This window comes from Sylvia atricapilla, chromosome 19, assembly GCF_009819655.1.
Source record: "Sylvia atricapilla isolate bSylAtr1 chromosome 19, bSylAtr1.pri, whole genome shotgun sequence".
Classification (NCBI taxonomy): Eukaryota; Metazoa; Chordata; class Aves; order Passeriformes; family Sylviidae; genus Sylvia; species Sylvia atricapilla.
In genome coordinates, this window is record NC_089158.1 from 8679537 (window position 1) to 8706437 (window position 26901).

General features: G+C 54.1%; 1 protein-coding gene across 2 annotated transcripts in view; it reads left to right on the forward strand.

Moving 5' to 3' along the window:
- NOTCH1 (notch receptor 1) overlaps positions 1-22028 on the forward strand; it is a 41435-nt gene extending 19407 nt beyond the window's left edge. Inside the window, exons 5-34 of one of the 2 annotated variants that reach the window (XM_066332873.1) lie at positions 2804-2926; positions 3075-3308; positions 3421-3576; positions 3666-3851; positions 4270-4383; positions 4963-5076; positions 6037-6270; positions 6613-6723; positions 7399-7591; positions 7803-7948; positions 8459-8572; positions 9473-9592; positions 9837-9989; positions 10404-10632; positions 10736-10937; positions 11033-11186; positions 11431-11615; positions 11799-11931; positions 12240-12497; positions 12609-12721; positions 13127-13698; positions 14405-14833; positions 15631-15779; positions 16420-16636; positions 16977-17067; positions 17268-17433; positions 18134-18429; positions 18708-18855; positions 18968-19065; positions 19496-22028. In XM_066332873.1, the coding sequence (XP_066188970.1) occupies positions 2804-2926; positions 3075-3308; positions 3421-3576; positions 3666-3851; positions 4270-4383; positions 4963-5076; positions 6037-6270; positions 6613-6723; positions 7399-7591; positions 7803-7948; positions 8459-8572; positions 9473-9592; positions 9837-9989; positions 10404-10632; positions 10736-10937; positions 11033-11186; positions 11431-11615; positions 11799-11931; positions 12240-12497; positions 12609-12721; positions 13127-13698; positions 14405-14833; positions 15631-15779; positions 16420-16636; positions 16977-17067; positions 17268-17433; positions 18134-18429; positions 18708-18855; positions 18968-19065; positions 19496-20986 (6929 nt within the window). In that variant the 3' untranslated portion in view covers positions 20987-22028. The remainder of the gene's footprint in view (positions 1-2803; positions 2927-3074; positions 3309-3420; positions 3577-3665; positions 3852-4269; positions 4384-4962; positions 5077-6036; positions 6271-6612; positions 6724-7398; positions 7592-7802; positions 7949-8458; positions 8573-9472; positions 9593-9836; positions 9990-10403; positions 10633-10735; positions 10938-11032; positions 11187-11430; positions 11616-11798; positions 11932-12239; positions 12498-12608; positions 12722-13126; positions 13699-14404; positions 14834-15630; positions 15780-16419; positions 16637-16976; positions 17068-17267; positions 17434-18133; positions 18430-18707; positions 18856-18967; positions 19066-19495) is intronic. The other variant, XM_066332874.1, reaches the window with a different exon arrangement.
- The last annotated feature ends 4873 nt before the right edge of the window (positions 22029-26901 follow it).

Consider the following 26901-nt stretch of genomic DNA (forward strand, 5'->3'; position numbering starts at 1 on the left):
GGCTCGTTGTGCCATGTGCTTTAGGGAAGGGGTTGGGCAGCGATGCCCGAGGAGGAGAGTTCATCTGGGGGCTTTATATACTTCGTGCTTCACCAAAATAGCTCTTCCAAAACAACTGTTTGAGCAGAGGCCCCTGTGCGGATGCTCATATTCCAGAATAAGAGTGCCTTTTTCCGCTTTAGCTTAATCCACTTCCAGAATGGAATAATTAGCCCGGAATAGCTATTTTGGAAAGTTTCCGAGTGCTAATGGAGTCGGGGAAGGAAGACCCTCTCTTGTGCTCGCTGCTGCTCCCTCCGGCAGGGTCTGGAGCAGCCCAGCAGGATTGCAGCCTCTGGCATGGAGAGCTCCTGTGGAGGGGTCTGGTGGGGGCTGTCCTGGGAACTCAGCACCCTGGAAAGGATCTTGGCACCCTGCAAAGCCTCGAGAAGAACAGCAGCTGTGAAAGGGCCCCCTGACCCCAGCAAGCCCTTTCACTTCTGCCCTCAGACAGCAGGTTTGCAGTGCAGTAAGGGCAGGGAGGGGAAGGCACTGAGCAGCCCCACGCTCCCCCCATCCCTGGGTCAGCTGGAGAAATGAAACTGGAGTTTCAGCCCAGAGCCATGCTCAGACCAGGTTGTGTTTCCTGGGATGAGTGCTGTTTCTCACCCGAGCCAGCCACACTGGCCAGCTGAGGCAGGGGATGCACCCTCCCTGTCCCTGGAGAGGAAGCTGTGGGCAGCCCTGCACTGCCTGAGGACTCTCTTGTGGGGTTGGTTTGATCCTCTGGTCACCCATAGCCCAGCAGTGGCCAGAGCAGGAGGAGGGTTGGGAGGCTTCTCTGCTCTGCACCCTGGGCAGGGCTGGACATTGCCATGGGGAGCTCCAGCCTCCCTCCCTGCAGCTCCTGCCCCATTTCTGCTGGGGACATGGCATCAGGGTGGGGATGGGGTCTCCCAGATGGCACAGACACCCACACCCTGCTGCCAGCCCAGGGGAAGATAAGTGACCCCTGTGAGCTGTGTGTGGGATCTTGTCGTGCTGTCTGACACAGGTTCAGAGGTTCCATCCCCTTCCCAAAGCTTTTGGCTGCAGTACCTCGGGAATCTCATTAACCATCCAGAACAGACAGGGCCCTGCAGGATCTCCTGCCTCACTTCCAGCACAGCTCACCCAGGCTGGAGCAAAGCTCCTGTCCTTAGGGACAGGGAGGTGTGGGGCTGGCCGGGCGAGCAGTGCCAGGAAGGAAACCTTTCCTTCCAGGATGAGCTCCCGGGGGCGATGCTGCGTTGGAGCAGCTCCGAGCCCTGTCCTGCAGGGATGGGCAGGTGGAGGTGGCAGGAGGAGGAGGAGGAGCTGTGCTGGCCCTGCCCTGCCGTTCTGCTGATGAGGCACTTTCACTGAGCAGTCGGGCACGGCGGGGTGAGGCACAGCCCTGGGGGAGAGCCCTGTCACACCCAGCTGCAGCTCCAGGAGATTTGCATCCTGCAGGAGCTGGTTCACCTCCCGTGGGGTGGCACAGCCCCTGCCTCGGGGAACGGGGTGGGGGGGTCCCTCAGCACCTCCTCCATCCCACACAGGATGCAGGAGCTGCACCAGCAGCAGAGGCAGAGGGACGAGGGGCTGTTCCTGATGATAAGGGGGTGATTGATATGCTGGTATGTGGCACAGCAAACGTGGAACAATGTCCTCTTTTCATTCTTGGAGAGGCCTGGCTGTGCCGGGTTTCTTCAAGTTAAACTAATCTTGGCTGTTTTATCGTGCCATCGCTGCAGAATGTAACCCTGAGTTTAAAGTAATTGCCGTACTAATTACTCATTTGGATGGTTCGAAATGAGTTAATCCTGGTACCCAGGACATTGCAAGTTATTTTTGCCTCGATGCTGAGAAATGAGGTGCAGATCAATGTTATCTGCTCTGGACTCCTACCAGCAGTCATAAAAAGCTGCTCCCCGTGTGATGGGGCTGGGGAAAGGAAGATGTGGAGAGAGTGAGGGGAAAGCTCCGATCTGGGCCAGGGTCTGGGGTCCCACTGAGGATGAGTCTGGACACCTGGTCCTTTACCTGTGGAGGTTGACATTTTTTGCTGCCTAGGTGGGGAGCAGCCTGGTCTGGACCTGCAGAATGCCCTGGGGAGTTTGAGGCAGCTGCAGATGGGCACTGGCACTGTGGGCTGGCATTGCCATCCCAAACCCCAAGCAGTTGGGTGAAGAGCTTTGAGGGTCCCACGTAAATGCAGCTTTTAACACAAATGTCAGTCTGAGGTGGCTTGGTAGATGTCCTGAGAAGGGCCTGGCTGTTGTGCTCCTGCTGGAGAGGCTGGGGGTGGCAGGGTTTCCATGCCATCAGCTGGAGGTGATAACAAACCCAAGCAGAAGGTGGGCTGGGATGAACCCAGAGCTGCGTGGGACAGTGGCTCACCCTGGCAGGGACTTGGATCCCCCTCAGGGGCAAGCACTGCCGCTGAGGCTCTTTACAAGTGAAATTAAAGGCTGGTGATTCAGCACTGGGTGCCACAAGCCTTCGTGGGAGCAGCCCTGCTTCGTTCTGGCTTGTGGAGTGGAGTCAGATCCTCCAGTGCTCCGGGCAAGCGTCTCCAGAGCTGGAGGCTCTGGCAGCAGGGACACCCTGCCCTGTGCAGAGGGAGCTGCTGCCTGCCAGGCCCCAGCAGAGGCGGAATGGGGATGAGGATGAAACCAGGCAGCTGCTTCAGAGGCACCTGGCACACGCTCAGCACCTGATAATGAACAGCCTGCTGGTGGTGGGGGGTGGTGACACGGCCAGTGGGTGGGTTGGCATCACGGCAGGTGTCTCCTCTGCGCAGGGTTCACGGGTCAGAACTGTGAGGAGAACATCAACGACTGTCCAGGCAACAACTGCAAGAATGGGGGCACCTGTGTGGACGGCGTCAACACCTACAACTGCCAGTGCCCACCTGAGTGGACAGGTAGTGCTGGGAATGAGGGTGGCACAGGGCTGGGCTGGGAGGATGGTCCTGCTCAGGGGGATGTTGGGCACAGTGTGGGCAGAGCTGGGCTGCTTCACATCAGGAGTGGTCAGTGCCAGCTTCATGCAGGTGCCCTGTCCCCTGGCAGGTCAGTACTGCACTGAGGACGTGGATGAGTGCCAGCTGATGCCCAACGCCTGCCAGAATGGTGGCACCTGCCACAACAACCACGGGGGCTACAACTGTGTCTGTGTGAACGGCTGGACGGGTGAGGACTGCAGTGAGAACATCGATGACTGTGCCATGGCCGCCTGCTTCCACGGGGCCACCTGCCACGACCGTGTGGCCTCCTTCTACTGCGAGTGCCCCCACGGCCGCACAGGTGAGCCCTGTCCCTCCTTGTCCCCTGCCCTGCGTGTCCCCTGGCTCCTTGCTGCGGTTTTGGCTCGTGTGCCCTTCATCCTTGATGTGCAAACCTGCCTTGTGGTGCCCAGGTTTGCTGTGCCACCTGGACGATGCCTGCATCAGCAATCCCTGCAACGAGGGCTCCAACTGTGACACCAACCCCGTCAATGGCAAAGCCATCTGCACGTGTCCTTCGGGGTACATGGGGCCAGCCTGCAACCAGGATGTGGACGAGTGTTCACTGGGTGAGCTCACAGGGGTGACAGCAGCACGGCTGGGGAAGGCTCTGGCACAGCCAGGGGCAAGTCCTGAGAGCTGTGCTTGTGTTTTACAGGAGCCAACCCGTGCGAGCACGCGGGGAAGTGCATCAACACCCAAGGGTCCTTCCAGTGCCAGTGTCTGCAGGGCTACTCGGGCCCTCGGTGTGAGATTGATGTCAATGAGTGCCTCTCCAACCCCTGCCAGAATGATGCCACCTGCCTGGACCAGATTGGGGAGTTCCAGTGCATCTGCATGCCTGGTGCGTGGGCAGCCCTGTGGACTCTGCCTTAGTGCTGGGGGTGGGCAGGGAAAGGGCTTTAAATGCCCCCGAGCTTCAGCTCAGTGTAGGGATGGGTTAACAGCTCCTCTGTGCCTGGGGACAGCACCATAAAGAAAGAGCTCAGTAAAGGTTGTGTGGTGGGGGAGACACGAAGGGAGATTTGGGCACCATCAGCCCTACACCAGACTCCTCCTCTTGCCAACCTTGCTGGCTTGGATCGAGCCAAAACCTGTTGATCCAAGGAGCAGCTTGTGCATCAAATCCCACCACGTGCAGAACAGCTCCTCAGCTGCATTTTAAAGATGGGGGGGACCAGGTGTGCCTGGGTGTAACACACCTGCTGCGGGGTTGTGCCAGCCCTGTGCCACGGTGCTGACGGTGCTGGGTCTCTCGGCAGGGTACGAGGGGGTTTACTGCGAGATCAACACGGACGAGTGTGCCAGCAGCCCCTGCCTGCACAACGGCAACTGCCTGGACAAGATCAACGAGTTCCACTGCGAGTGCCCCACTGGTACATGGCACCCCTCTCGCTGCCAGCAGCCATGCCACTGCGCTGGAAACAAAGCCGGGATGCATCCTGGCTTGAGCTGCTTCAATTTCATAGCCCTCCGAAATGGGGAGAGTGTAGCCAGCACCTCTTGGTGCTTTGGAAGGGGCTTCTCCAATTGGGATGAGGGGCTGAGCCCCGTGCAGGCAATGCTGCTCCAGCCCTGGCCCATGGGAGAGGGGAAGGAGGATTAAACCCCACGGCTTTGCACTTGAAAAGGCCCCTCTTTGGGAAGGAGGGCTGGGGGCTGGGGGGGGCCCTGCACCAGCGGCTTTGAATGCGGTGTCAAAGTCACGGGGTGGAGCAGAGAATGGGGAGACGGTTAATCTGTGAAAGGAGGTTTTGAAGTTCAGAGACTTTGCTCCTCTAGAGATGTAAATAAGATGCTCTCAATGGTGGGTCGCAGCCCCGCATTCAGGGCCCCCAGCAGCCGTCCCCATGGAAACCCGGCGCCCCAGCCGGGATGCGGGGGGCCCGCGGGAGCAGCCTGGCGGCTCCGGGCCGTGCACAGGGACAGGGACGTGACTTTTCCCTCTGTTCCAGGCTTCAACGGGCACCTGTGCCAGTTTGACATCGACGAGTGTGCCAGCACCCCCTGTAAGAATGGTGCCAAGTGCGTGGATGGCCCCAACACCTACAGCTGCGAGTGCACTGAAGGTGAGAGGATCCTGGGGGGCTGCGGGGGTCCTGTCCCGGGATATGCCATAAAACCACATCCACAAATCATTTAGTCCCCACCTCTCCAAGCACCTGCTTGGAGAACCCCCCTGAGCTGTGCATGAGTGGGGGCGGTCCATGCTGATGTCCCTTGGGGCAGGATGTCCCTTTCCCTGGTGTTGGCAGAACAAGTTGAGCTCTGGAGCTCTGACTGGCCCCGCAGCCAGGTGTGTGGGGCCTGGCACTCCTTAGGTGTGGCCCCGCAGCAGCCGTCCCACCGTGCGTCCGCCCTGGGCAGCGAGGGGGAAGGCAGGAAGGAAAGGAATAAAGCTGCCTCTATGGGGACGCAAGGTGCAGGGCCACGGGGGCTCGCCGACCGAAACCCAAGGAGCAGTTGCACAAAATGATGACTTGAGCCCTGGTGGCAAACAGTGGCTCTTTTGTGGAGCAGCTCCCGCCAGAAATCTTCCAGCTGAATGGCCTCTAATTAGTGTCTTGCTAATGCCAAGCCCCGATGAAAAGCTGCTATGTGGGCTTGGCGGGGTCTAGTCAAAGCTGTACTTTGTCCTCGCTTCTCCACCCCCAAAACCCGGCGGGGAGGGAGCGGGCCAGGAGAATAGGAGCTGCTGGGGGGGTTATTATTCGGGGGTGCTTGCGGCCAGCCCCCCCTGCACACTCCGGGAGGAGCGCGGGGCCCTGCTCCGCAGCCCGGGCGGTTTTAATGCAGGTCATTGTGCACCCCGGGACAAAACCCCCGGGCTGGGGTCTGACCAGCCCCACCGCCAGCACATCGGGGTGTTCCCTGCCTGCACCCCGCTCCTGGGTGTCCCAGAGCTCATGGTGGGGCAGGTAAAGCCGTCCCAGTGCACCGCCTCACACCTGGACAGGGTGAGAAGGAGTGTCCCCCATCCCCACCCCATGTCCCTCATCCTCACGCTGTGTCTCTCCTGCTGGTGGCAGGTTTCACGGGCGCTCACTGCGAGATCGACATCGATGAGTGTGACCCTGACCCGTGCCACTACGGGACCTGCAAGGACAGCATCGCCTCCTTCACCTGCCTCTGCCAGCCCGGCTACACGGGCCACCGCTGCGACATCAACATCAACGAGTGCCAGAGCCAGCCCTGCAAAAACGGGGGGACCTGCCAGGACAGGAACAACGCCTACAACTGCATCTGCCTCAAAGGGACTGCGGGTGAGCAGGAGGGAACCCCTGGGGCTCCACATGGCTCGGCAGTGCCGGTGCAGCATCCCGCTCCCATCCTCATCCCGGGGCAGGTTGGCCCTGGGCCACCACCAGCAGCCGCCCCTGTCTGGGGCATCCTGGGTGAGGACAAGTTCTCCCAGTTTGGTGCCCAGCTCTGGCAGGAACCGCGCCCCAGCCGGGAGCTGCCCATGGCGGAGACGCTTTGTTGTGGGGCGGTGGTGGCAGTTGGTGCCAGAAGGCTTTGTTTTACTGCTTTGACGGGGCTGGGGACCTCCTAATGACATCCCTCTCCTCTTGGGGACCCCCTAACAACCTCCTTCTCCTCCCCAGGCACCAACTGCGAGATCAACCTGGATGACTGTGCCAGCAACCCCTGTGACTACGGCAAGTGCATCGACAAGATCAATGGCTACGAGTGCACCTGCGAGCCGGGGTACACAGGTGAGAGCAGGGCCTCACACCCTGGGGACCTGCAGCTGCTGGTGCCTCACAAAACCAGGACAAGGGCGCAATAAGGAGGGGGGGAGGCTGCCATCCCGCTTGTGGGAGGTTTTACACCCTCCAGCGCTCCTGCTTGTTCAGGAGGATGACCCCGGCTCAGTCCCAAATCAAAGGGGTGTCTGGTGCTGCGAATTCGACTCCTGCTGCGCCCACTCCCATGGGTATCAGGTTGCTGCCTTGTCCGACAGGTTTGTTTGATGGCTGCTGGAAATGGTGGAGGGCTTTGATGGGAGCAGCCCCCACCGCTCCCCGCTCGCACGGCCCCTTGTCCTCGGGCCTGCCTGGAGCCCACATAAAGCCTGGCTTTGTCAGCCGTGGCAGGTAGAGTTACAGGCTGAAACCTCCTCCCTTCAGTGTTCCCCCCTGGTCCAAAGCAGCCCGGGGCACGGCCTCTTCCCAGTCACATTTCATGAAGGCAGGCAGGCAATGCAGGGTGTGAAGTCACCCTGCCTGCAGGGCAGCCCACTCTTCTGCAGCCAGTTTGTGTGTCCTGAGATCCCAGCCTCCAGCAGACATTCCCTGGGCACTGGAGGGGGACCTGCCTGGTGGGTGCACTCCCCACACCATGGTGTCCATGCTTATGGGGTAACTGTTCCTTGCTCCCCCTTTTCCCAGGGCGCATGTGCAACATCAACATTGATGAGTGTGCCAGCAACCCCTGCCACAACGGGGGCACGTGCAAGGATGGCATCAACGGCTTCACCTGCCTGTGCCCCGAGGGCTTCCATGACCCCAAGTGCCTGTCTGAAGTGAACGAGTGCAACAGCAACCCCTGCATCCATGGGAAATGCCACGATGGATTGAATGGGTAGGCTGGAGGGTGCAGGGGCGGCTGGGGGGCTGCAGAGACCAAAGGGTCCCCAACAAAGTCAGGGTTAGAGGAGGGTGGCCACCCTGAGTTGGTGCTTGCCAGTGCCATGGGATATTTCCCTGATGGGATAAGATTTGCTGGATAAATGATGGCTGGTGTATCCTAGCCAGGATGGAGCAGCTCTTTACACCCCAATTTTCCTCCAAAGCTACAAGTGTGACTGCGACCCTGGCTGGAGTGGGACAAACTGTGACATTAACAACAATGAGTGTGAATCCAATCCCTGCATGAACGGTGGCACCTGCAAGGACATGACCAGTGGCTACATCTGCACCTGCAGGGAGGGCTTCAGTGGTAAGTGGGAGGTTTAGATTGGATATTCTGAAAAATTTCTTCCTGGAAATGCTGCCCAGGGAAGTGGTGAAGTCACCATGACTGGAAGTGTTCAAAAGGGGTGTGGATGTGGAACATAGTGATGCTGGATGAATGGTTGGATTGGATGATCTTAGAGGGCTTTTCCAGCATTAAGTCTGTGATTCCATTATTCTAAGGGTGCAGCCAGGGATGCTGGCATGTCCACCCCACACCGAGGCCTGCTTGGGAGCTGTGGGTGTTCTCATGGTGCTGGGTGGGCTGGAGGCTTCACTCTGGGGACAGTGGAGCCCCAGGTGTGTCTGGGAGCTGTGGCAGTGCAGCCATCCTGGAGACCTTCAGCAGAGTTCAGGGCTGGAGCTGAGCACAGGAGGCTTTCCCAGGGCGATGAGTGTGCTGTTGTCATTGTCACCGTGTCCCCACTGTACCCTCAGCCCCTTGCCACCAGCACACCTCCATCACATCCACTTCTATGTATTTTTCTTAACACAGGCCCCAACTGCCAGACCAATATCAACGAATGTGCTTCCAACCCCTGCCTGAACCAGGGCACGTGCATTGATGATGTTGCTGGCTACACCTGCAACTGCCTCCTGCCCTACACAGGTGAGGGGAGCACCCTTGTGTCCCACCACGGCTCTGGGGAGATTATATACTTCATGTGACACCAAACTGGTCCCCAGCACATGCAGTGAGCTGAAGCATGAAGGCTTCTCTCACTCTGCCTGCTGCCCATAGCCACGGCTCCACCTCTCCACGGCGCAGCTGGAGGAAATTGGCAGGAGCTTTGAGAAGCTGCCAGCCACAGCTTCCTCCTCTTCCTCCTCCTCCTCCTCCTCCTGCAGGGCACCAGGGCGGTGGTTCAGGGGAGGCAGCAGCACCCAGGGGCCACCCCACTAACACCCCAGCCATGATGCCCGTGCTGGAAAAGGCGATCCGAGGCCGAGGGGCCAGGGGATTCTGCTGAGCCAATTCCTGTTTGCCGGCCCTGCGCTTCCGCTCGCGCAGCCCGGCACAATTGCAGGAAGCCATGAGCTGTTTCCTGCCCTCACCAGTGGCCATAGAAACCCCTGAGGGGGGGCAGGGGGTCTGGGCAGGCAGGGAGGGGAAGGCTCTGGAAAATAGCAAAGGCCAGTTCAGGAGATATTGGCTGACAGGGAAGATAAGGGTTCGGAGGGAACGTGTCCCTTGGCTGGACGTAAACAGGAAAAGCAGCGGAGAGGGAAGGGGGGAGGGAGTGCAAGGGGGAAAAGACACCCCGAGCAGCACTTCCCTGCCAAAGGAAGTGTGCAGTGCTTTCATGCAGCCCAGATAGGGCTTAAAAGTTGGTGGGGGTTCGGGGTCATGGGTGACCCAGAACGGAGGAGACAGCCTCAGCTGGGCTGTCCTGGGGAAGTCCAGAGCCTTCCCCAGACTGTCAGCAGCCCAGGGCAGGGGGCAGGGATAGCAGGGTCTGGGGCCACCTGTCATTTTGGAGGGTTTCACTGGGTGCTTGTGCCTGTGCAGGAGCCACCTGTGAGGATGTGCTGGCCCCCTGTGCTGGCAGCCCCTGCAAGAATGGTGGCGAGTGCCAGGAGTCGGAGGACTACAAGAGCTTTTCCTGCAGTTGCCCCCCTGGCTGGCAAGGTATGGACACGGCCCTTTTGGGGGTCAGAACCTTTCCCTCAGGGATGGAACGTCACAGGGGAGGGAGCCAGGCCTTGGGGAGGGTCCTGACCTGCCCCATGGCTCAGTCAGGTGGATGGGACACAACCAATTGCATCCTTTAGCTTCTACCCTGATGTGAGCGGTGCCCAAGATGTCATTGTCACCCCTGGGGCTTTCACCAGCACCCCCAGCCCACACAATCCCTGCCCTGCTCTATCCCCAGGTCAGACCTGTGAGATCGACATCAATGAGTGTGTGAAGAGCCCCTGCAGGAATGGGGCCACGTGCCAGAACACCAACGGGAGCTACCGCTGCGCCTGCCGGACCGGCTTCTCCGGCCGCAACTGCGACACCGACATCGACGACTGCAAGCCCAGTAAGAGCAGGGGCTGCCCCAGACTGCTCCCAGCCCTGAGCCTCAGCACTCTTTCTGGGGCTGGGATTCTCCTCCCCATGCATGCACCAGTCCTGGCTGGCACTGTGGCTTAGGCTGTGCTGTGAGCCCTGCTTGGCTTTTGGGTCGCCTCACGCATGTCCCTGTTGAGCTGTGTCAGTCCAAGATGGGAGCAGGAGGAAGGAGGCTGGGGGACAGTGTGTGCCATGGGATTTCCCTGTTCCCAGTCTCCTGGTGGGGTTGGTCTGGCTTCTGGCCAGTCCACGGGCTCAGTCCCATTCCCCCGTGTGGCCAGGGAATGTGTATGAGGACAGTGCTGTGGAGCAGTTCCCAGGCTGAGCTGCTGCACCGCAGCTGGACCCACCACACCTTCACATTCATGTCCCTCCTCTCCAGATCCCTGCCACAATGGTGGCTCCTGCTCCGATGGCATTGGCACGTTTTTCTGCGAGTGCCTGGCTGGTTTCCGTGGGCCCAAGTGCGAGGAGGACATCAATGAGTGTGCCAGCAACCCCTGCAAGAACGGGGCAAACTGCACCGACTGTGTCAACAGCTACACCTGCACCTGCCCCTCGGGCTTCAGCGGCATCCACTGCGAGAACAACACCCCTGACTGCACAGAGAGGTACAGTCCTGCCAGCTGGGACAAGGGGCTGGGGTCCCTGTGCCACCCTGTAGCCTTGGGTTGCTGTGTGGGGCTCACTGGGGCGTGGTGTCTGTGTCCCCAGCTCCTGCTTCAACGGTGGGACATGCGTGGATGGCATCAACACCTTCACCTGTGTCTGCCTGCCCGGCTTCACGGGCAGCTACTGTGAGCACAACATCAACGAGTGTGACTCCAAGCCGTGCCTCAACGGGGGCACGTGTCAGGACAGCTACGGGACATACAAGTGCACCTGTCCCCAGGGATACACCGGCCTCAACTGCCAGGTACAGGAAGTTTGGGTGGATGCTGCTGTGGGGCTCTGTGCTCCTGCAGGAGCCCTGCTGGGTCCTTACCCTCATCTCTTGCTCTGCTCCCCCAGAATCTGGTGCGCTGGTGTGACTCCTCGCCCTGCAAAAACGGAGGCAAGTGCTGGCAGACCAGCAACCTGTACCACTGCGAGTGCAACAGCGGCTGGACAGGGCTCTACTGCGATGTCCCCAGTGTGTCCTGTGAGGTGGCTGCTAAGCAGCAAGGTAAGGCCCTCCTGCCATGTGTACAGGGCCAGGATGGGGTCACCAGGTGTCCCCTGTGCTGGGCAGGGATGTGGCCAGTTTTCTTGCTGGGGGATCTTTTGGCATAGAATGATCTCAAGGATTGCTTTAGCAATGCACCCCTCGAGGCTGTGATTCTCTGTGGGATGTGTGGTGGGCAGGACATGGCCCTGTGGTGTGTGGGTGTCACCAGAGTCCCTGCATCTCACTCTGCTCTCCTTGACAGGTATCGATGTAGCACATCTCTGCAGGAACTCAGGACTCTGTGTTGACACTGGCAACACTCATTTCTGCCGCTGCCAAGCCGGCTACACGGGCAGCTACTGCGAGGAGCAGGTGGATGAATGCTCCCCCAACCCCTGCCAGAACGGAGCCACCTGCACAGACTACCTGGGAGGCTACTCCTGTGAGGTGGGTGCCTGGGGGCAGGAATTCCCAGGGAAAAAGCCTCTGTTACTGGCTTTCTGCTGCCCAAGATGCTGCCCTTGCAGGATGCCCCTTTACCAAGATGGAGACTGGGTGCTGGCTGTGCTCCTAAAGGCATGTGGGAATGGAAGGAACCTCTCTGATAGTTCCCCTCTTTCCTCCTTGCAGTGTGTGGCTGGTTATCATGGAGTTAACTGCTCAGAGGAGATCAATGAGTGCTTGTCCCACCCATGTCAGAATGGAGGAACCTGCATCGATCTCATCAATACCTACAAATGCTCCTGCCCCAGAGGAACTCAAGGTAAATTAATTCCCCAGGCTGGGGCATTAGTGGGTTGAGTGCAGATATCCTTGGATTCTGCTCATTAGCTGCTGGGGCTGGCGGCAGCAAACGCAGCGGGCGAGGTTTGTGTTTGCTTGTGGGCTTAACCATCAAGGCCACGCTGCCTCGGCCACGTGGTGCCACGTCCCTCCTGCCCAAGAGGTGGCTCAGGCTGCCACTGACGTGGTCAGGCTCAGCCCCTTGGCAGGGAAGGCTCACACAGGGGAGCAGCGGGCCCCCCGATACTGTTTGATGAGCTGTGTGGGTTGTTCCCCCCTCTCTCTTAGGGGTGCACTGTGAGATCAATGTGGATGACTGCAGCCCTTTCTTTGATCCTGTCACCCTGGGGCCCAAGTGCTTTAACAATGGCAAGTGCAAGGATCGGGTAGGTGGCTACAGCTGCATCTGCCCCCCTGGCTTTGTAGGGGAGCGCTGCGAGGGAGATGTCAACGAGTGCCTGTCCAACCCCTGCGACGCCCGCGGCACCCAGAACTGCGTGCAGCGGGTCAACGACTACAAATGCGAGTGCAGACCTGGCTATGCAGGTGAGCACTGCGTCCCCTGCAGCTCTCAGGGTCCAGCCTGCAGCCCCCAGCTCCCCTCCAGGCATCCCTGCACGCCTTCCTCTGCTCCTCACACGCTCCTCTCCCTCGCAGGCCGTCGCTGTGACACCGTGGTGGACGGCTGCAAAGGCAAGCCCTGTAGGAATGGGGGAACCTGTGCTGTTGCCAGCAACACTGGCCGTGGCTTCATCTGCAAGTGTCCCCCGGTAGGTGCCTGCTCCTCTCCAGCTCTGAGCAGGGAATGTTGTGTGGGCAAGAGGCCAGTGTAGCCCCTAAGGCTTCCCAGCTGGGATAGGCATGGATGGGAGGATGCTTTCTGCGGGTGCATCCATGAATGTACACCCTCCACGCTTGCAAGGATGCTGGAATAGAGTTAAGGAGAAGACGGCTCAGGCCTGAAGGTAGAACAGGCTCAAAGTGGGACAGGCAGCTATGGAGAAGAGCTCCCTTCACTTTGAGGAAGTGCTCTAATGAGCTTCCCATTCAAGATTATTCTTGCCCATCACCAGTTTTAGAGGGCGAGTTTTAGTTTCCCAGAACGCACGTGTGTTAACGCTGCTTGTGGGACAGCATCAATGGCTCTGACTCCCTCCTTGCTGTGCCTTCCCCAGGGATTCGTGGGTGCCACCTGCGAGAACGACTCCCGCACCTGTGGGAACCTGCACTGCCTGAACGGTGGCACCTGCATCTCCATCCACAAGAGCTCCAAGTGCATGTGCACACCGGCCTTCACGGGCCCCGAGTGCCAGTACCCGGCCAGCAGCCCCTGCACCTCCAACCCCTGCTACAACGGGGGCACCTGCGAGTTCTTCAGCGACGCCTCCCCTTACTACCGCTGCAACTGCCCCGCCAACTTCAACGGCCTCAACTGCCACATCCTCGACTTCGACTTCCAGGGCGGCATCGGGCAGGACATCATCCCCCCCAAAATCGAGGAGAAGTGTGAGATCGCCGTGTGCGCGGGCTACGCCGGCAACAAGATCTGTGATGGGAAGTGCAACAACCACGCCTGCGGCTGGGACGGCGGCGACTGCTCCCTCAACTTCAACGACCCCTGGAAGAACTGCTCCCAGTCCCTGCAGTGCTGGAAGTATTTTAATGATGGCAAGTGTGACTCTCAGTGCAATAATGCTGGCTGCCTCTACGATGGGTTTGACTGCCAGAAATACGAGGGGCAATGCAAGTAAGTGGCTTCTTTAGAAACTTTTTGTTTCAAAGCCTGTGAGGGTCACTGTCTGTGGTGGCCCTCCAGTTCTTCTGATGTATCTGGTAAAACTCCTAGACTCAGGCATGCTGTTCACTCCCAGCATTCTGTTCTGCTGCCTGTGGGGCTGCAACTCAAGCAATCACATCTCCTTGTGGTCCTTCTGAGTTTACATCCAGTTGGAAGCTCTCTGGGTTTGACTCATTGCAGATGGCTTCCCTGTCCTTGCTGGTATCACTCCACAGAAGTGAATCCTCCAGCTCACAGCAGGAACACAGTTTCAAGGCAGGGAGACCCCAGATGGAAGAGCAGCCAGGAAACATGATGATGTTAACATCCAAGCATTTCCCAAACATTGTCTTTGGCAACAGCAGGAACTTAGTCCCAGATTCCTGGACCAACTGTGGTCTTAGTAACTACTCTGTAAGCCCATGCCTCCTCTGAGTCACAGTAATTTGTCCCTTTTTCTTTTATAATTTAACAGCTGCTCTCTCTCACCTGCAGCGGTGAATACTTCACAGTGCTGCATGAAACAGCTGCTTTCTATGTAAACTGGTTTGGTGTCTGTCAGGCTGAAGGATATTTATACAAAAAGAGAGACCACCGCTGCTTTTCTCAGCAGATAGGTGTTATTTGCAGTACTTGGTCTAATTAATTCTTCTGCATTGCTTCTCCCTCCACCCAGCCCTCTGTATGACCAGTACTGCAAAGATCACTTCTCGGACGGTCACTGCGACCAGGGCTGCAACAATTTTGAGTGCGAGTGGGATGGTCTGGACTGTGCAAACAACATGCCAGAGAAGCTGGCAGATGGCACACTGGTGGTGGTGGTCCTCATCACCCCCGAGAACCTGAAGAACAACTCCTTCAACTTCCTGCGGGAGCTGAGCCGTGTGCTGCACACCAACGTGGTCTTCAAGAAGAACCCCAAGGGCGAGTACATGATCTTCCCCTACTACGGCAATGAGGAGGAGCTGAAAAAACATTACATCAAGAGGTCCACAGAGGACTGGTCAGATATGTCCAGTGCTGTCATCAATAAAGTGAAGAGCAGCCTCTACTCCAGGGCTGGCAGGAGGCAGAAGAGGGAGCTCGATCAGATGGACATCAGAGGGTAAGAGGGCTCCGTTTTCTCTGAGCAGCGCTCAAGAGCGTGTTTTCTGTGTTGATAATAGTAACACGCTAGGAAGGGAAGGATGTAGGCCAGATAATTGTATTTAGAGGTTGCTTTCTGTGTGAACAGAAACCGGATTTTGCTCTCATGTGGGAAAATGGAGTGATCATTCAGGAGTCCCTGGTACAATGCTGCGCCGACTCTCACGATTGAAGGAGTCCTGTGCATTGTTGGGAGCTGGGGCTGGGCTGGGTGGGACCTGGAAGCAGAGGTTGGCCTGACTGACTGTCTGACTTCAGGAAGTCATTAAGTTAAGCCTCATTTTCTCCCTGGGAAATGCTTTCTAGAGCTTTGTTGTGAAACTCAATTACTGCAATCTGTGTTTGGAGATCTTTGGTGTAAACATACACATCTAACCTGCTCTCTCTCCATGGACTCAATCAAAAACTCCTGAAAGCAAAGGAGTTAGAGCAGCAAAACTGATGTGAGAAGATCTGAAGGCTCCCAAACAGCATTATTTAAGATACTGTAGTGTCTGGGTAATTATAAAACATTGTGATGCAGAGTCTCCCTTCCATTCCTGTAGATAAAGAGCTGAATTTTACAGCATTCACTGAGGCAAATCCAACAGACCATGAGTGTGAGCTGCAGACTTTGGGCCACAGGGGAGCAAGGAGATGGGTTCCCACCTTCTAATTCCCACTGATAGGGGTTAAAGAGGGAAGGGAGACAGGGCTCACCCATGTCCTCAGTGTGGTCATGGCTCCCTGTTCCTTATTGACTCTTCTCTCTCACAGATCCATCGTCTACTTGGAAATTGATAACCGCCAGTGCATCCAGTCATCTTCCCAGTGCTTCCAGAGTGCCACTGATGTGGCAGCATTCCTGGGAGCCTTGGCCTCCCTTGGCAACCTGAACATACCCTACAAAATAGAGGCTGTCAAAAGTAAGTGCAGCTGGTCAGCCGGGGAGGAGAGACAGCCAAAACTTTCCAGCCTTCCCCAAGTTTAGTTATCTGTCAATTGGCTGCATTTGAGCACAGTCTGGTTTTAATAACCTCACTTTTTTTTTTTTTATTTTTCCCCCTTTAAGTCTTTTCTGTAAAAAAAAAATTGCAAGCCCACTTTATTATTTTTGCTTATTCCAGGTTTTATTTCAAAATCATTATCACTCTAAAAGTTATTAAAAAAAGAAAAGAAAAAGAAAACCCAAGCAGCTCCAATCAATCAGTGACATGCAAGGAGTTGAAGTTTGTATCTTGAAAATCCCTCCTAAATCCTTTTGTCTTAACAGCTCAATGCAAGCGCAATGATTTGAAGTTTGCTAATCCTTTTCCTTAAAGGAGAAAAAAGTGAAGCTGTCTCCTGGTGCAGGCTGCCTTGTGCAGCCGAGAATTTGCCGATAGTTTGCAATTCTGATTAATAGCGTATAAAATGACCTTATTTTGGGGAGGGGAGGGGGATGGGGGCTGATTCAGATCAGACTTAGGTACCTCTATTAACAAATTTTCCTTCATTTCCACTCCGTGCCTCGTTTGCTATGCAGCTTAATGCCTCAGCATCTCTTTGTGCCCCGCTGTTTTGCAGGTGAAACAGCCGAGCCCACGAAGAACTCCCAGCTGTATCCTATGTACGTGGTGGTGGCTGCACTGGTCTTGCTCGCCTTCATTGGACTGGGAGTGCTGGTGTCCCGCAAGCGCCGCAGGGAGCATGGGCAGCTTTGGTTCCCAGAGGGCTTCAAAGTGACAGAGTCGAGCAAGAAGAAGCGGCGGGAGCCCCTCGGGGAGGATTCTGTCGGACTGAAGTGAGTAATTTGCTTGCTGAGCCTATAGGTGCTGATAGCAGGGCTGCTCAGGGGTCTTCTGAGGGAGGCTGTCGTAGTTTTGTTCTCTGGTGCATCATAGTGGCGTGGCAGGGAGGAGAAGAATCTTAAAGTTCTGCATGGGGGGGGGAAAAAAAAGCAGTGTTCCTTCTGGTTCGTGCTTTGTAATCTTTTTGCACCTGGTAAAAAAAATGAAATGCGACCTGAGGGCAACCTCCTGGGGATTAGTGGATTCTTCTTTGAGTTTGTGGCCATGCACGGGCAAACATCACAAACAGTTCCTGCGGAGGAGATAACTTCTTGTGTGCTTTTATTTTTCAAGACCCCTCAAAAATGCTTCGGACGGCACGCTGATGGATGACAACCAGAATGAGTGGGGTGATGAGGAGACCTTGGACACCAAGAAGTTCAGGGTAAGCCTTCTGCCACATTTCCTGCCTGTGCTGCTCCTGGGTTTGTCATGGAAGGAGCAGAAGGACCCTCAGGGCTCCTCATTGCTGCTCTGCAAACCTGCCTGTGACAAACACACACCTTGGAGCCTCTCAGAGCTTCCCAGGTTGGAGCTCAGCCCAGGGCACTTTTCTGGGAGCTCATTCCTTGTTGTTTCCCTCAGTTTGAGGAGCAGGCAATGCTGCCAGACACAGATGACCAGACAGATCACAGGCAGTGGACACAGCAGCACCTGGACGCCGCTGACCTGCGCATTTCCTCCATGGCCCCAACGCCTCCACAGGGGGAAATCGATGCTGACTGCATGGATGTCAACGTCAGAGGGCCAGGTAAGGACCCCTTGCACTTCTGCACTGTCAGCTCATGTCAAAGCCTCCCTCAGCCCCTGCAGAGGAGCAGCCCCACAGCTCTCCCTGTCCCTTGCTGGTGCAGAGTCACTGTTACAAGCTCTGCACCACGGGGTTGCTGTTGTGTGTGATTTAGGGAGAGACCCTGTCACGTTTTGCTATCCATGAGAGCTCTTTTGTTCAGTGTCTGAGATGGAAATTACGGAAGTACCTATTAAATCACCCAGATTATCTCTCTGCTGCTTCTATGTTCCTCTCCTCCCACCCAACTGTACATTTCACAGTCTTCCTTTAAGGTTTTTTAACAATGGTTAATAGCTTTTTAAATTCTTACAAACACTTGATCTTCCCCATGTCTGTGAAACTGTCCTCTGAAATAATTGAAGGTATTTACCATACTCCATTTGCTTTGAGCAGCCTTCCTTAGAAACTGCACCTTACATGGAGCAGATGAAATAGGGAAAGCACTGAGTGGTGAGATACCACTGAGGAATTTCAGATCCATATCAGAGGAAGGATATTCGTGTTTGATGTTCAGAACTAGTCAGGAACTCAGTCTTGGTTGGCACCCAGGAGAGTAAGCATCTATCGCAGGCAGAGCATCTGGCTGAGCCTCCTGCATTACAGAGGGTTAAAAAAAAAAAAGAAACCTTTTTTCACTGGGCTCCCCTTGCGCTTCCAGACGGCTTCACCCCGCTGATGATCGCCTCGTGCAGCGGAGGAGGGCTGGAGACCGGCAACAGCGAGGAGGAGGACGACGCTCCCGCCGTCATCTCAGACTTCATCTACCAAGGTGCCAGCCTGCACAACCAGACTGACCGCACGGGCGAGACCGCCCTGCACCTGGCCGCCAGGTACTCGCGCTCCGACGCTGCCAAGCGCCTGCTGGAGGCCAGCGCCGATGCCAACATCCAGGACAACATGGGCCGGACGCCCCTCCATGCTGCTGTCTCTGCTGATGCGCAAGGGGTCTTCCAGGTGATCCAGAATGGCTTGAGTGTCAGTTTTGGGGTTTTTGAGGGGGAATTGTGGTGTTATGTGGAGTGTGATCACCTGTTCTCCTGGGTAAGATGTGCGGTGAGAGCTGTAAAAAATGAAGCCCCTGTTGTGTTGGGGCACACCATGGCAGCACTCCTGGACTGGGAGCAGAAGTGAACCTTTGGAAAGGGCATTGGAGGTCCTGAGGCTTGGGTAGCTGGAGTGGCTTGCTGCCTGCCCCTCCTAACATTGGTGTTTTTTGGCTCTTCTCATGGCAGATCCTGATTAGGAACAGGGCAACAGACCTGGATGCCCGAATGCACGACGGGACCACTCCCCTGATCCTGGCTGCTCGCTTGGCTGTGGAGGGGATGCTGGATGACCTCATCAACTGCCACGCTGACGTCAACGCCGTGGATGATTTAGGTACTGTGGCAGCTAAAACACCAGTTCACCCAGACATGGGACAAAAGGGCTGCTTGCTGTTGATCTCAGCACCTCTCTAATGTGCATTGTATTTCGTGGTTTTCCTCTCCAGGCAAGTCAGCCCTGCACTGGGCAGCTGCTGTGAATAATGTGGAAGCTGCAATGGTCCTCCTGAAGAATGGTGCCAATAAGGACATGCAGAATAATAAGGTAGGATCTCCAAGGCTGGTATGTGCAAGGGAAGAACCATTTGTGGAGTCTGTTAAAGAGTAATTTCTGGCTAATTTACAAATGTCTGGCACTGAGACTCTGATTTGATTGTTCTGCTGTGAGTGAAGTTGGATTTAGCTCAAAGGAGCACTGTGGGATTTGGTTGTAGGGGTGATGTTGAGGGGCCATGCAGTGCCTAGTGGGCAGTGTCTTTGTGGCCACTTCCAGAATGTTCTGGGTCACTCACAGGGTTCGTGGTTTGATAGCAGTACAAGGACGTGGCTCAGCAGGGTAGGAAAAAGCAGGAGCAAACCCAAATGAGGGCAGACCATCTCTGCCACCCAACGAGAGGGGTGTGGAGCTCAGGGCAGCGCTAGCCAAGGAGAGAATCTGTGACCTCAACCCTAACCAAACCTTGCTGGCTTTCCAGGAGGAGACCCCACTGTTCCTGGCAGCCAGAGAAGGGAGCTACGAAACCGCCAAGGTGCTGCTGGACCATTTTGCCAACCGGGACATCACGGACCACATGGACCGGCTGCCGCGGGACATCGCCCAGGAGCGCATGCACCACGACATCGTCCGGCTGCTGGACGAGTACAACCTGGTGCGGAGCCCCACCCTGCACAACGGGCCCCTGGGGGCACCCACCCTGTCCCCCCCGCTCTGCTCCCCCAACAGCTACATCGGCAACCTCAAGCCCGCTGTGCAGGGCAAGAAGGCCAGGAAGCCGAGCACCAAGGGGCTGAGCTGCAACGGCAAGGATGCCAAAGACCTCAAAGCCCGGAGGAAAAAGTCCCAGGATGGAAAAGGGTGTCTGCTGGACAACTCCAGCGTGTTGTCTCCGGTGGACTCCCTGGAGTCACCTCATGGGTACCTCTCAGACGTGGCCTCTCCCCCGCTGATGACCTCTCCCTTCCAGCAGTCCCCTTCCATGCCTCTGAACCACCTGCCAGGCATGCCCGATGCCCACCTGAGCATCAACCACCTCAACATGGCGGGCAAGCAGGATATGGCCATGGGCAACTCCAGCAGGATGGGCTTCGACTCGGTGCCACCGCGCCTGTCCCACCTGCCAGTGTCCAGCCCCAGCACGGGCATGAGCAGTGCCCCCATGAGCTTCTCAGTGGGCAGCGGGGCCGGGCTGAACGGGCAGTGTGACTGGCTCACCCGGCTGCAGAACGGCATGGTGCAGAGCCAGTACAACCCCCTGAGAGGCAACCTGCAGCCCGGGGCTCACCAGCAGCCCCAAAACCTTCAGCACGGCATGATGACCTCGCTGCACAACGGGCTGCCCACCACCAGCTTGTCGCAGATGATGAGCTACCAAGCCATGCCCAACACCCGGCTGGCCTCCCAGCCTCACCTGATGCAGAGCCAGCAGCTCCAGCAGATGCAGCAGCAGCAGCAGCAGCTCCAACAGCCCAGCCTGCAACCACCACCGCAGCAGCCGCCGCAGCAGCAGCCACAGCAACCGCCGCAGCAGCAGCAGCAGCAACAGCAACACCACAACCCCGGCTCCAACGGGAGCGGCCACATGGGCCAGAATTTCCTCGGTACGGAGCTGAGCCAGCCCGAGCTGCAGCCCGTGAGCGGCGGCGGCGCCATGGCCGTGCACACCATCCTGCCGCAGGATTCCCAGCTGCTGCCCACCTCCCTGCCCTCCTCCCTGGCCCAGCCCATGACCACCACGCAGTTCCTGACGCCGCCTTCCCAGCACAGTTATTCCTCCCCCTTGGACAACACTCCCAGCCACCAGCTGCAGGTGCCCGACCACCCTTTCCTCACGCCCTCGCCGGAGTCGCCGGATCAGTGGTCCAGCTCCTCTCCTCACTCCAACGTGTCCGACTGGTCCGAGGGCATCTCCAGCCCTCCCACGAGTATGCAGTCACAGATGGGACACATCCCCGAGGCCTTCAAGTAAAAAAAGAAAAAAAAACAAAAATAACCCCACAAAAGGTGTTTTAGAGACTCTCACTGAGAGCCAGAAGCTCGAGGGAGATTTTTTTTTCTAAAAGGAAGCTGGATGCTTTTATTAAAGGATCCTTTTTAAAATATGTTTTTATAAAAAAAAAAAGGACAAAAAAAAAAAGAAAAAAACGAATTAATTCCTTTTTTTTTTTTTTTTAGTATTTATTTATGTACTTTTTATTTTACATGAGAACACTGCCTTTTTATTTATATGTTCTATTGTTAAGAACTCAATGTGGGACACCAGATGTGTTTCGAGAAATCAACAAATTAGGTTTTTATAGGACGTTCTCTTTTGTTTGGGGGGGTTCATTGTGTTTGATTTGAGAGGAAATGTTTATGTAAAGCTATAAGCAACGATTTGTGATTCTGAAATGCCATTAATTTATTTTTTTTCTCTTTCAACTCAGAAAGAGAGGTGAGAAAGAAGAGGGGAAGGAAAAATCGACTAAAAATACCACTCTTTAAGGGGTAAAAAATTAAGTATGGACAAATTTTTTAAATGTACTTTAAAATGTTTCCTTTGCAATTACATGAGAGGACATTTTATGGTACCAGTCATAAATCTTTGTTTAAATTTCAGTATTATATAGTTGTACATTTGCCTTGATAATAGAAATTTTTGTTCTCTCTTGTTTTTATATATATAAAAAAGATATATATTTAAATGATTTTTATGATCTAAAAAAAAAAAAAAAGAAAAAATCAGGATTATAGACCTGTAAGAACAGTTTCTAAGCTAAAAAAACCCTACAAAACATGAATACTGTCCCCCATCAAAAAGAAATGTATTTGCCAAACTTCCAAGAGAGCAAGCCCGTAACTATGGAGTATATACACAAAGGAGACTTAATTTTACTTCGAATATCTTTACTGATTTTTTTTGTCTTTTTCGTGTTTGAGTAACTGTTTTAAGAAAGAAATGCCAATATAAACTTTGTAAACCACGTCCTTATTTTAAGGATGGCCTGCCTATTTTTTTTTTGTTGTTGTTTTGTTTTTTTTTTAAAAAAAGAAGGTGTGTCTGGCAGTGCAGACACCCTGAGTGAGATTACAAAGCATTATCACACTGCCACCCCCATGTGCTCGCCCAGCTCCTCTGGCAGAGCCCTCACTGGGTGCCCAGTGGGATGTGCTGCTGGTTTTAGTGGGAGGCTGGACTGGGCCAAACTGGAAGGGCGAGGGGCCAGCACAGCTGTGCTGTGAAACGTTGACATTTTGTTCTGTGACGTTAGCCTGGAGTGATGCATCTTTTTTTATATTGATGTGCACTCTTTCTGTGTATCATGTAAAATATAGTATAAGCCTGTGGCAGATTTAATGTTTGTAAATACGGGGGTTTTCTTTGGTTTGGTTTTTGTTTTTGGGGTTTTTTTTTTGAGAAAAGGTGGATTTTGTTTCAAAAATCTAAATGAGCAAGTCTTAAATATATCATAAATATATCACCTTATAGAGGTGTTGGAATATCACTCACTCGGGTGCAAAAGCAAGCAGACACCCTAAGACTAGATAATGTGTATGGGACAGGCAGATAGAGAGCAGTTAATCAAGAAAACCTAAGAAAAGGGTTCCTTTTCCTCATTCCTTTCTATTAGAACACCAAATAAAATGGATATTTCTCAAGGCACAGCGCCTTGCTGAGCACTCATCTTAGTTAACATTTCAGACCATTGTTATTGTGACACGCCTAATATGAGTGATAAAAACATCACGTGGTGTTGAATCTTCCTATGTTTTATAAACTAGAGTGTAGTTTAAGAAAAGATATCTTCTGTAATAAAGTTATCTACATGCAAAGTTGTAGTTTGCAAAAATGATGTATTTTTTTTGGTTAACTGATTTGCAATAAATGATGCTTCTGGGCATCTAGATTTTACTAAAACTGGAACTTGGTGTTTTTGTTACGGGTCAGTCGAATTCTGGATTTGACACCCGCTGTCTTTCCTTGCACAGAGGGCTGGAGCTTCCTCAACATCTTGTTCTCTGTGTGAAAACTCAGAGAAGAGCTTTGGACAATGAAAATTCCTCTTTTAACTTCTGCTAAACTCTCACTGACTTGGGACACCTGAACAAGGTAGGAAGGGCTCTGCCCAGGTAACCCTTTACCTGCTGTGGGTGCTCTGATATCCTCAGGGCATCAGGTCAAGATCTAAAAGGGGAAACGTGGAAAAACTGTTTTAAAGAACATCCCTCATGCATCTTAAAAAAAACCAAAAAAAACCAAAAAACCAAAAAAAACAGGAACAGCAACACCAGAGGGCCAGTTTTACTTGTGCCACTCTGGGCACAAACACCACCCAGAAATGTTTGCTGTCCTTGCTGTGCTCAAGATTTTTGAGGTAATTTAATTTAATTTAATTCTTTCTTTACCCCACAGGGAGTCTGCAGTGCAAATACAGCTGCAAAGTCCCCGAATAACTGGATATAAATAGCGGAGCCATTGACCTCTTCCCAAATCCCATAAGCCTGGAATGCTGGTATTTTCCATTCTGTGGCTGGGGAGGGAGAAGGCTCGTGTGAGCACGGGGCTGGTATCCAGCCCCAGACAGACCCAGGGCCACCAAACACCTGCTGGTCAGCTACTGGTGCTGTGACAGTGCCACCCACAGCACTGAAATGCACCTTCAGAGGTCAGGGAGGTGACATTCCAGGAAAGGGAACATCAAATTCCATGGAAAGGGGTATTTTGAGGGAGGACAAATTTTACCCCCCTGAAAAATGTGCCACCAGCAAGGATGTCAGTACCTCCAGGGACATCCTGGAGATGGGCTTCCCAGGATGTGTCATCCCCCTGCCTGTGTCTGGCTGCCTCCATCCCATCTGGAATGCACTAAATGGAGTTTGTCTGACTCACACATGAGCTGCTCAGCAATCCCGCACAGCCCAGCCTTCCAGGCTTCTCCCACACATTCCCAGGACCAGCTCCAGTGCTGCCAGTGAGGCTGGGAAAGGCTCATCCCAAAGTGAGGAGGCGTTAGAAGGATCCTCTCTGCCCGGTCCGGTGTAAAACCAAGTGACCAAATTGTAAGGCAGCAATTTGGCCTGGAATAAATGGGGGGAAAAAAGCGGGTTCTGAGGACATGGAAGACAATGTGACATTGCAAGAGGCAACACGTGTGGCTCGTTTTACAAGAGGGGCTGCAAAAGTGTGGGATTTTCCATGAGGAATGGTGTCAGAGGGACAGGATGAGGAAAGAGGGGGCTAAATACCACAGAAAGAAGCAAATGGGTAGATACTAATTAATTATCCACAAGGTAATTCAAACTAGAAGTCAGTTGAGGTTTTTAAGCAGTAGAGGAGTAAGGCTGCCAAAAATTTAGGTTTTAAGTGTTTAGCCCCAAATTATTTCGATTTATGAAGGCACCTGGTGACCAATCAGGGCACCTGAACAGGGGATGATTATGGTGTCACAGATCCACTGGGATAAAGATTTTTGGGAGCTGAATTTAAAGCCCTCCCAGCACCAGAAGATGCCAAGGAGTGACTGGATCATGGCAAGCACGGCTGTCTGAGCGTTCCAGGTGAAAAAAGGCTGACTAAAATCACATCACACGCCGAGAGAAAGCTTCAGGAGGGTTGGCGTAAAACAAGATTAGCACTGGCTATTGCCACGGCAGGTATGTTGGTGCTCTGAGGAATCCCTGCACCTGAACTATTTGTTTACATGCTGGAGGGCTTGTTTCTTTTTTTTTTTTTTTTCTTCTTTTTTTTTTTTTTTCCTCACTCTTTGTTTTCATTACTCCTGCTCAATTAGATGGGACATTTAGAAACTGCTACTCTGTATTGCTTCTCCCTCCGGGCTCTTGGTGTTTGCTCACAGCTGCTCCAGCCCTGATGGAGGAATTGTTGAAATCAGCCCCTGAAGAATGTACAAAAGGAGCCAAACTCATCTCGGGTTTAGCCTAGCTCATATCACACAGGGGTTAATGTGGCTGGGGTAGTCTGAATAATCACAGCAACTGAATGAGTAAATAAATAAAACTCAGATTGTCCAGTTGGCCAACATGTTGCAGAACGCTGGTGAGGGATAGAGATACTCTCCTTTTTTTTTTTTTTTTCCATGTTTCTAAACTCAAAGAATGGTCCTTTTCATAGCAAGCTCGTGGGGCAAGGTTGTGTTTCTGCTTGTGTGCAACCTGAAGACTGAATAAATTACCAGAAAAAGCTCAGACTCGTTTGTGTTGGTGAGCTGAGGAACAGAGAAGCTGTGGCTAACCCCATCCCTGGAATTATCCAAGGCCAGGCTGGATGGGGCTTGGAACAACCTGGGAAGGTGTCCTTGCCCATGGCAGGGGGTGGAATTTGATGATTTTTAAGGTCCTTTCCAAACCATTCTGTGAAAGCAGGAGAGAAGGACACACGCTGTCCTCACTGGCAAAGGTTTTCATTTATAATGGGTCACTCGGAACTACTGCTGAGTACAGCAAACCAGCTAGAGAACTTCAGGTTAAAAAGGGGTTGAATGTTTTAATGTGGCAATTCTTTATAATCACGTATTTATCAGGAGAATAGCAAAGGTGAGATCCCATTGTTGGGTGTTTGCATTGTGTACCCCTGTACAAGGGGGTTAAATATGTAACATAAATATCTAACTATAGACACAGAAGCGAGCTATTGATGGTATTTAGCACACACACACACAAAAAAAAGCCAATCAGGCTAATTAAAACCATGTTCCCTCAGATTACACCTGTTCGGGGAAATATCAAGGGACAACCAGGGCTTTATCTGCAACTCATGCCTGCGCAGGGAAATTGTATTTGACAAGCTGGTTTATAAGAATGTTCCTACAAAAGAGGGAGATGAAAGGCACTTAAAAATCACAGCGCTGCCTCTGGTTCCCACACCAGCATCAAAGTGCTGCTTCCCCTGCCTGGCCAGGGCTTTGAGGATATTCCCCTGCTTTAATGATCAAGCGTGCAGGAACAGCTTCTCGCACTGATAATGACCCTTGATTAAGATGTTTGTTTAGGTCGTCGTGTTTTTCCTCTCCAGGGCTTGTTGTTGGGTGCAGGGTGTGACAGTATCAGCACGGGGGTGAATGACAAGCATTCTTCTGGTGGCTGGAACAAGGGGGTTTTACCCGCTGCTAAAAAGCTTCGTGTAAAATAGCTGAAATTCACGGAGCCACGAAGCTGGTGATGGGTCTGGAGCAACCAGGAGCGGCTAAAGGAGAAAAGGGAGGCTCAGGAGGGGAATGTTTTGTGCCGCTTCTGTGCTTTTGATTCCCAAAGAGCTGTTTTCATGGAATCACGGACTGGTGTGGGTTGGAAGGGATCTTAAAAACCATCAAATTCCACCCTCTGCCCTGGGCAGGGACATCTTCTTTTCCCTGACAGGAGATGGACAGAGGTGAGGTCCAGGTTCTGCTCCCACGGAACACGGGACAGGGAGAGGCTTACATTGGCTGTTTGGGGACATTTCATTGCGGAAAGGGTGGTTAAGGCCCAGAACAGCGCTGGAATCATCATCCCTGGAGTGTTCAAAAGGGCACGTGGATGTGGCACCTGGAGACGAGGCTTAGGGGTGAACTCGGTACTCGATAATCTTAGAGGGCTTTTGCTGCCTTAAGGATTCTGGGATTGGATCCTGATGCTTTTGGACACGTGCACCCCAGCCTTCCCCAATTAATGAGCCGTTCCTAATGAAGCCCCCACGGACGTGCAGGATACAACCTCGCTCTGTGAGACAGAATCTCATTTTCTGTGTCTATAATAAACATAGATTTCTCAGTTACAGCAGCCCTGGGGAGCCCGTGACCCGCCCCGCGCCCCCGGCCCGGGATGTGCAGCGATCCCCCGGGACCGGCACGGGACCGGCGGAGCTCTGTCCCGCCCTGGCGGCCACCCACGCCACTGCACCCGCAC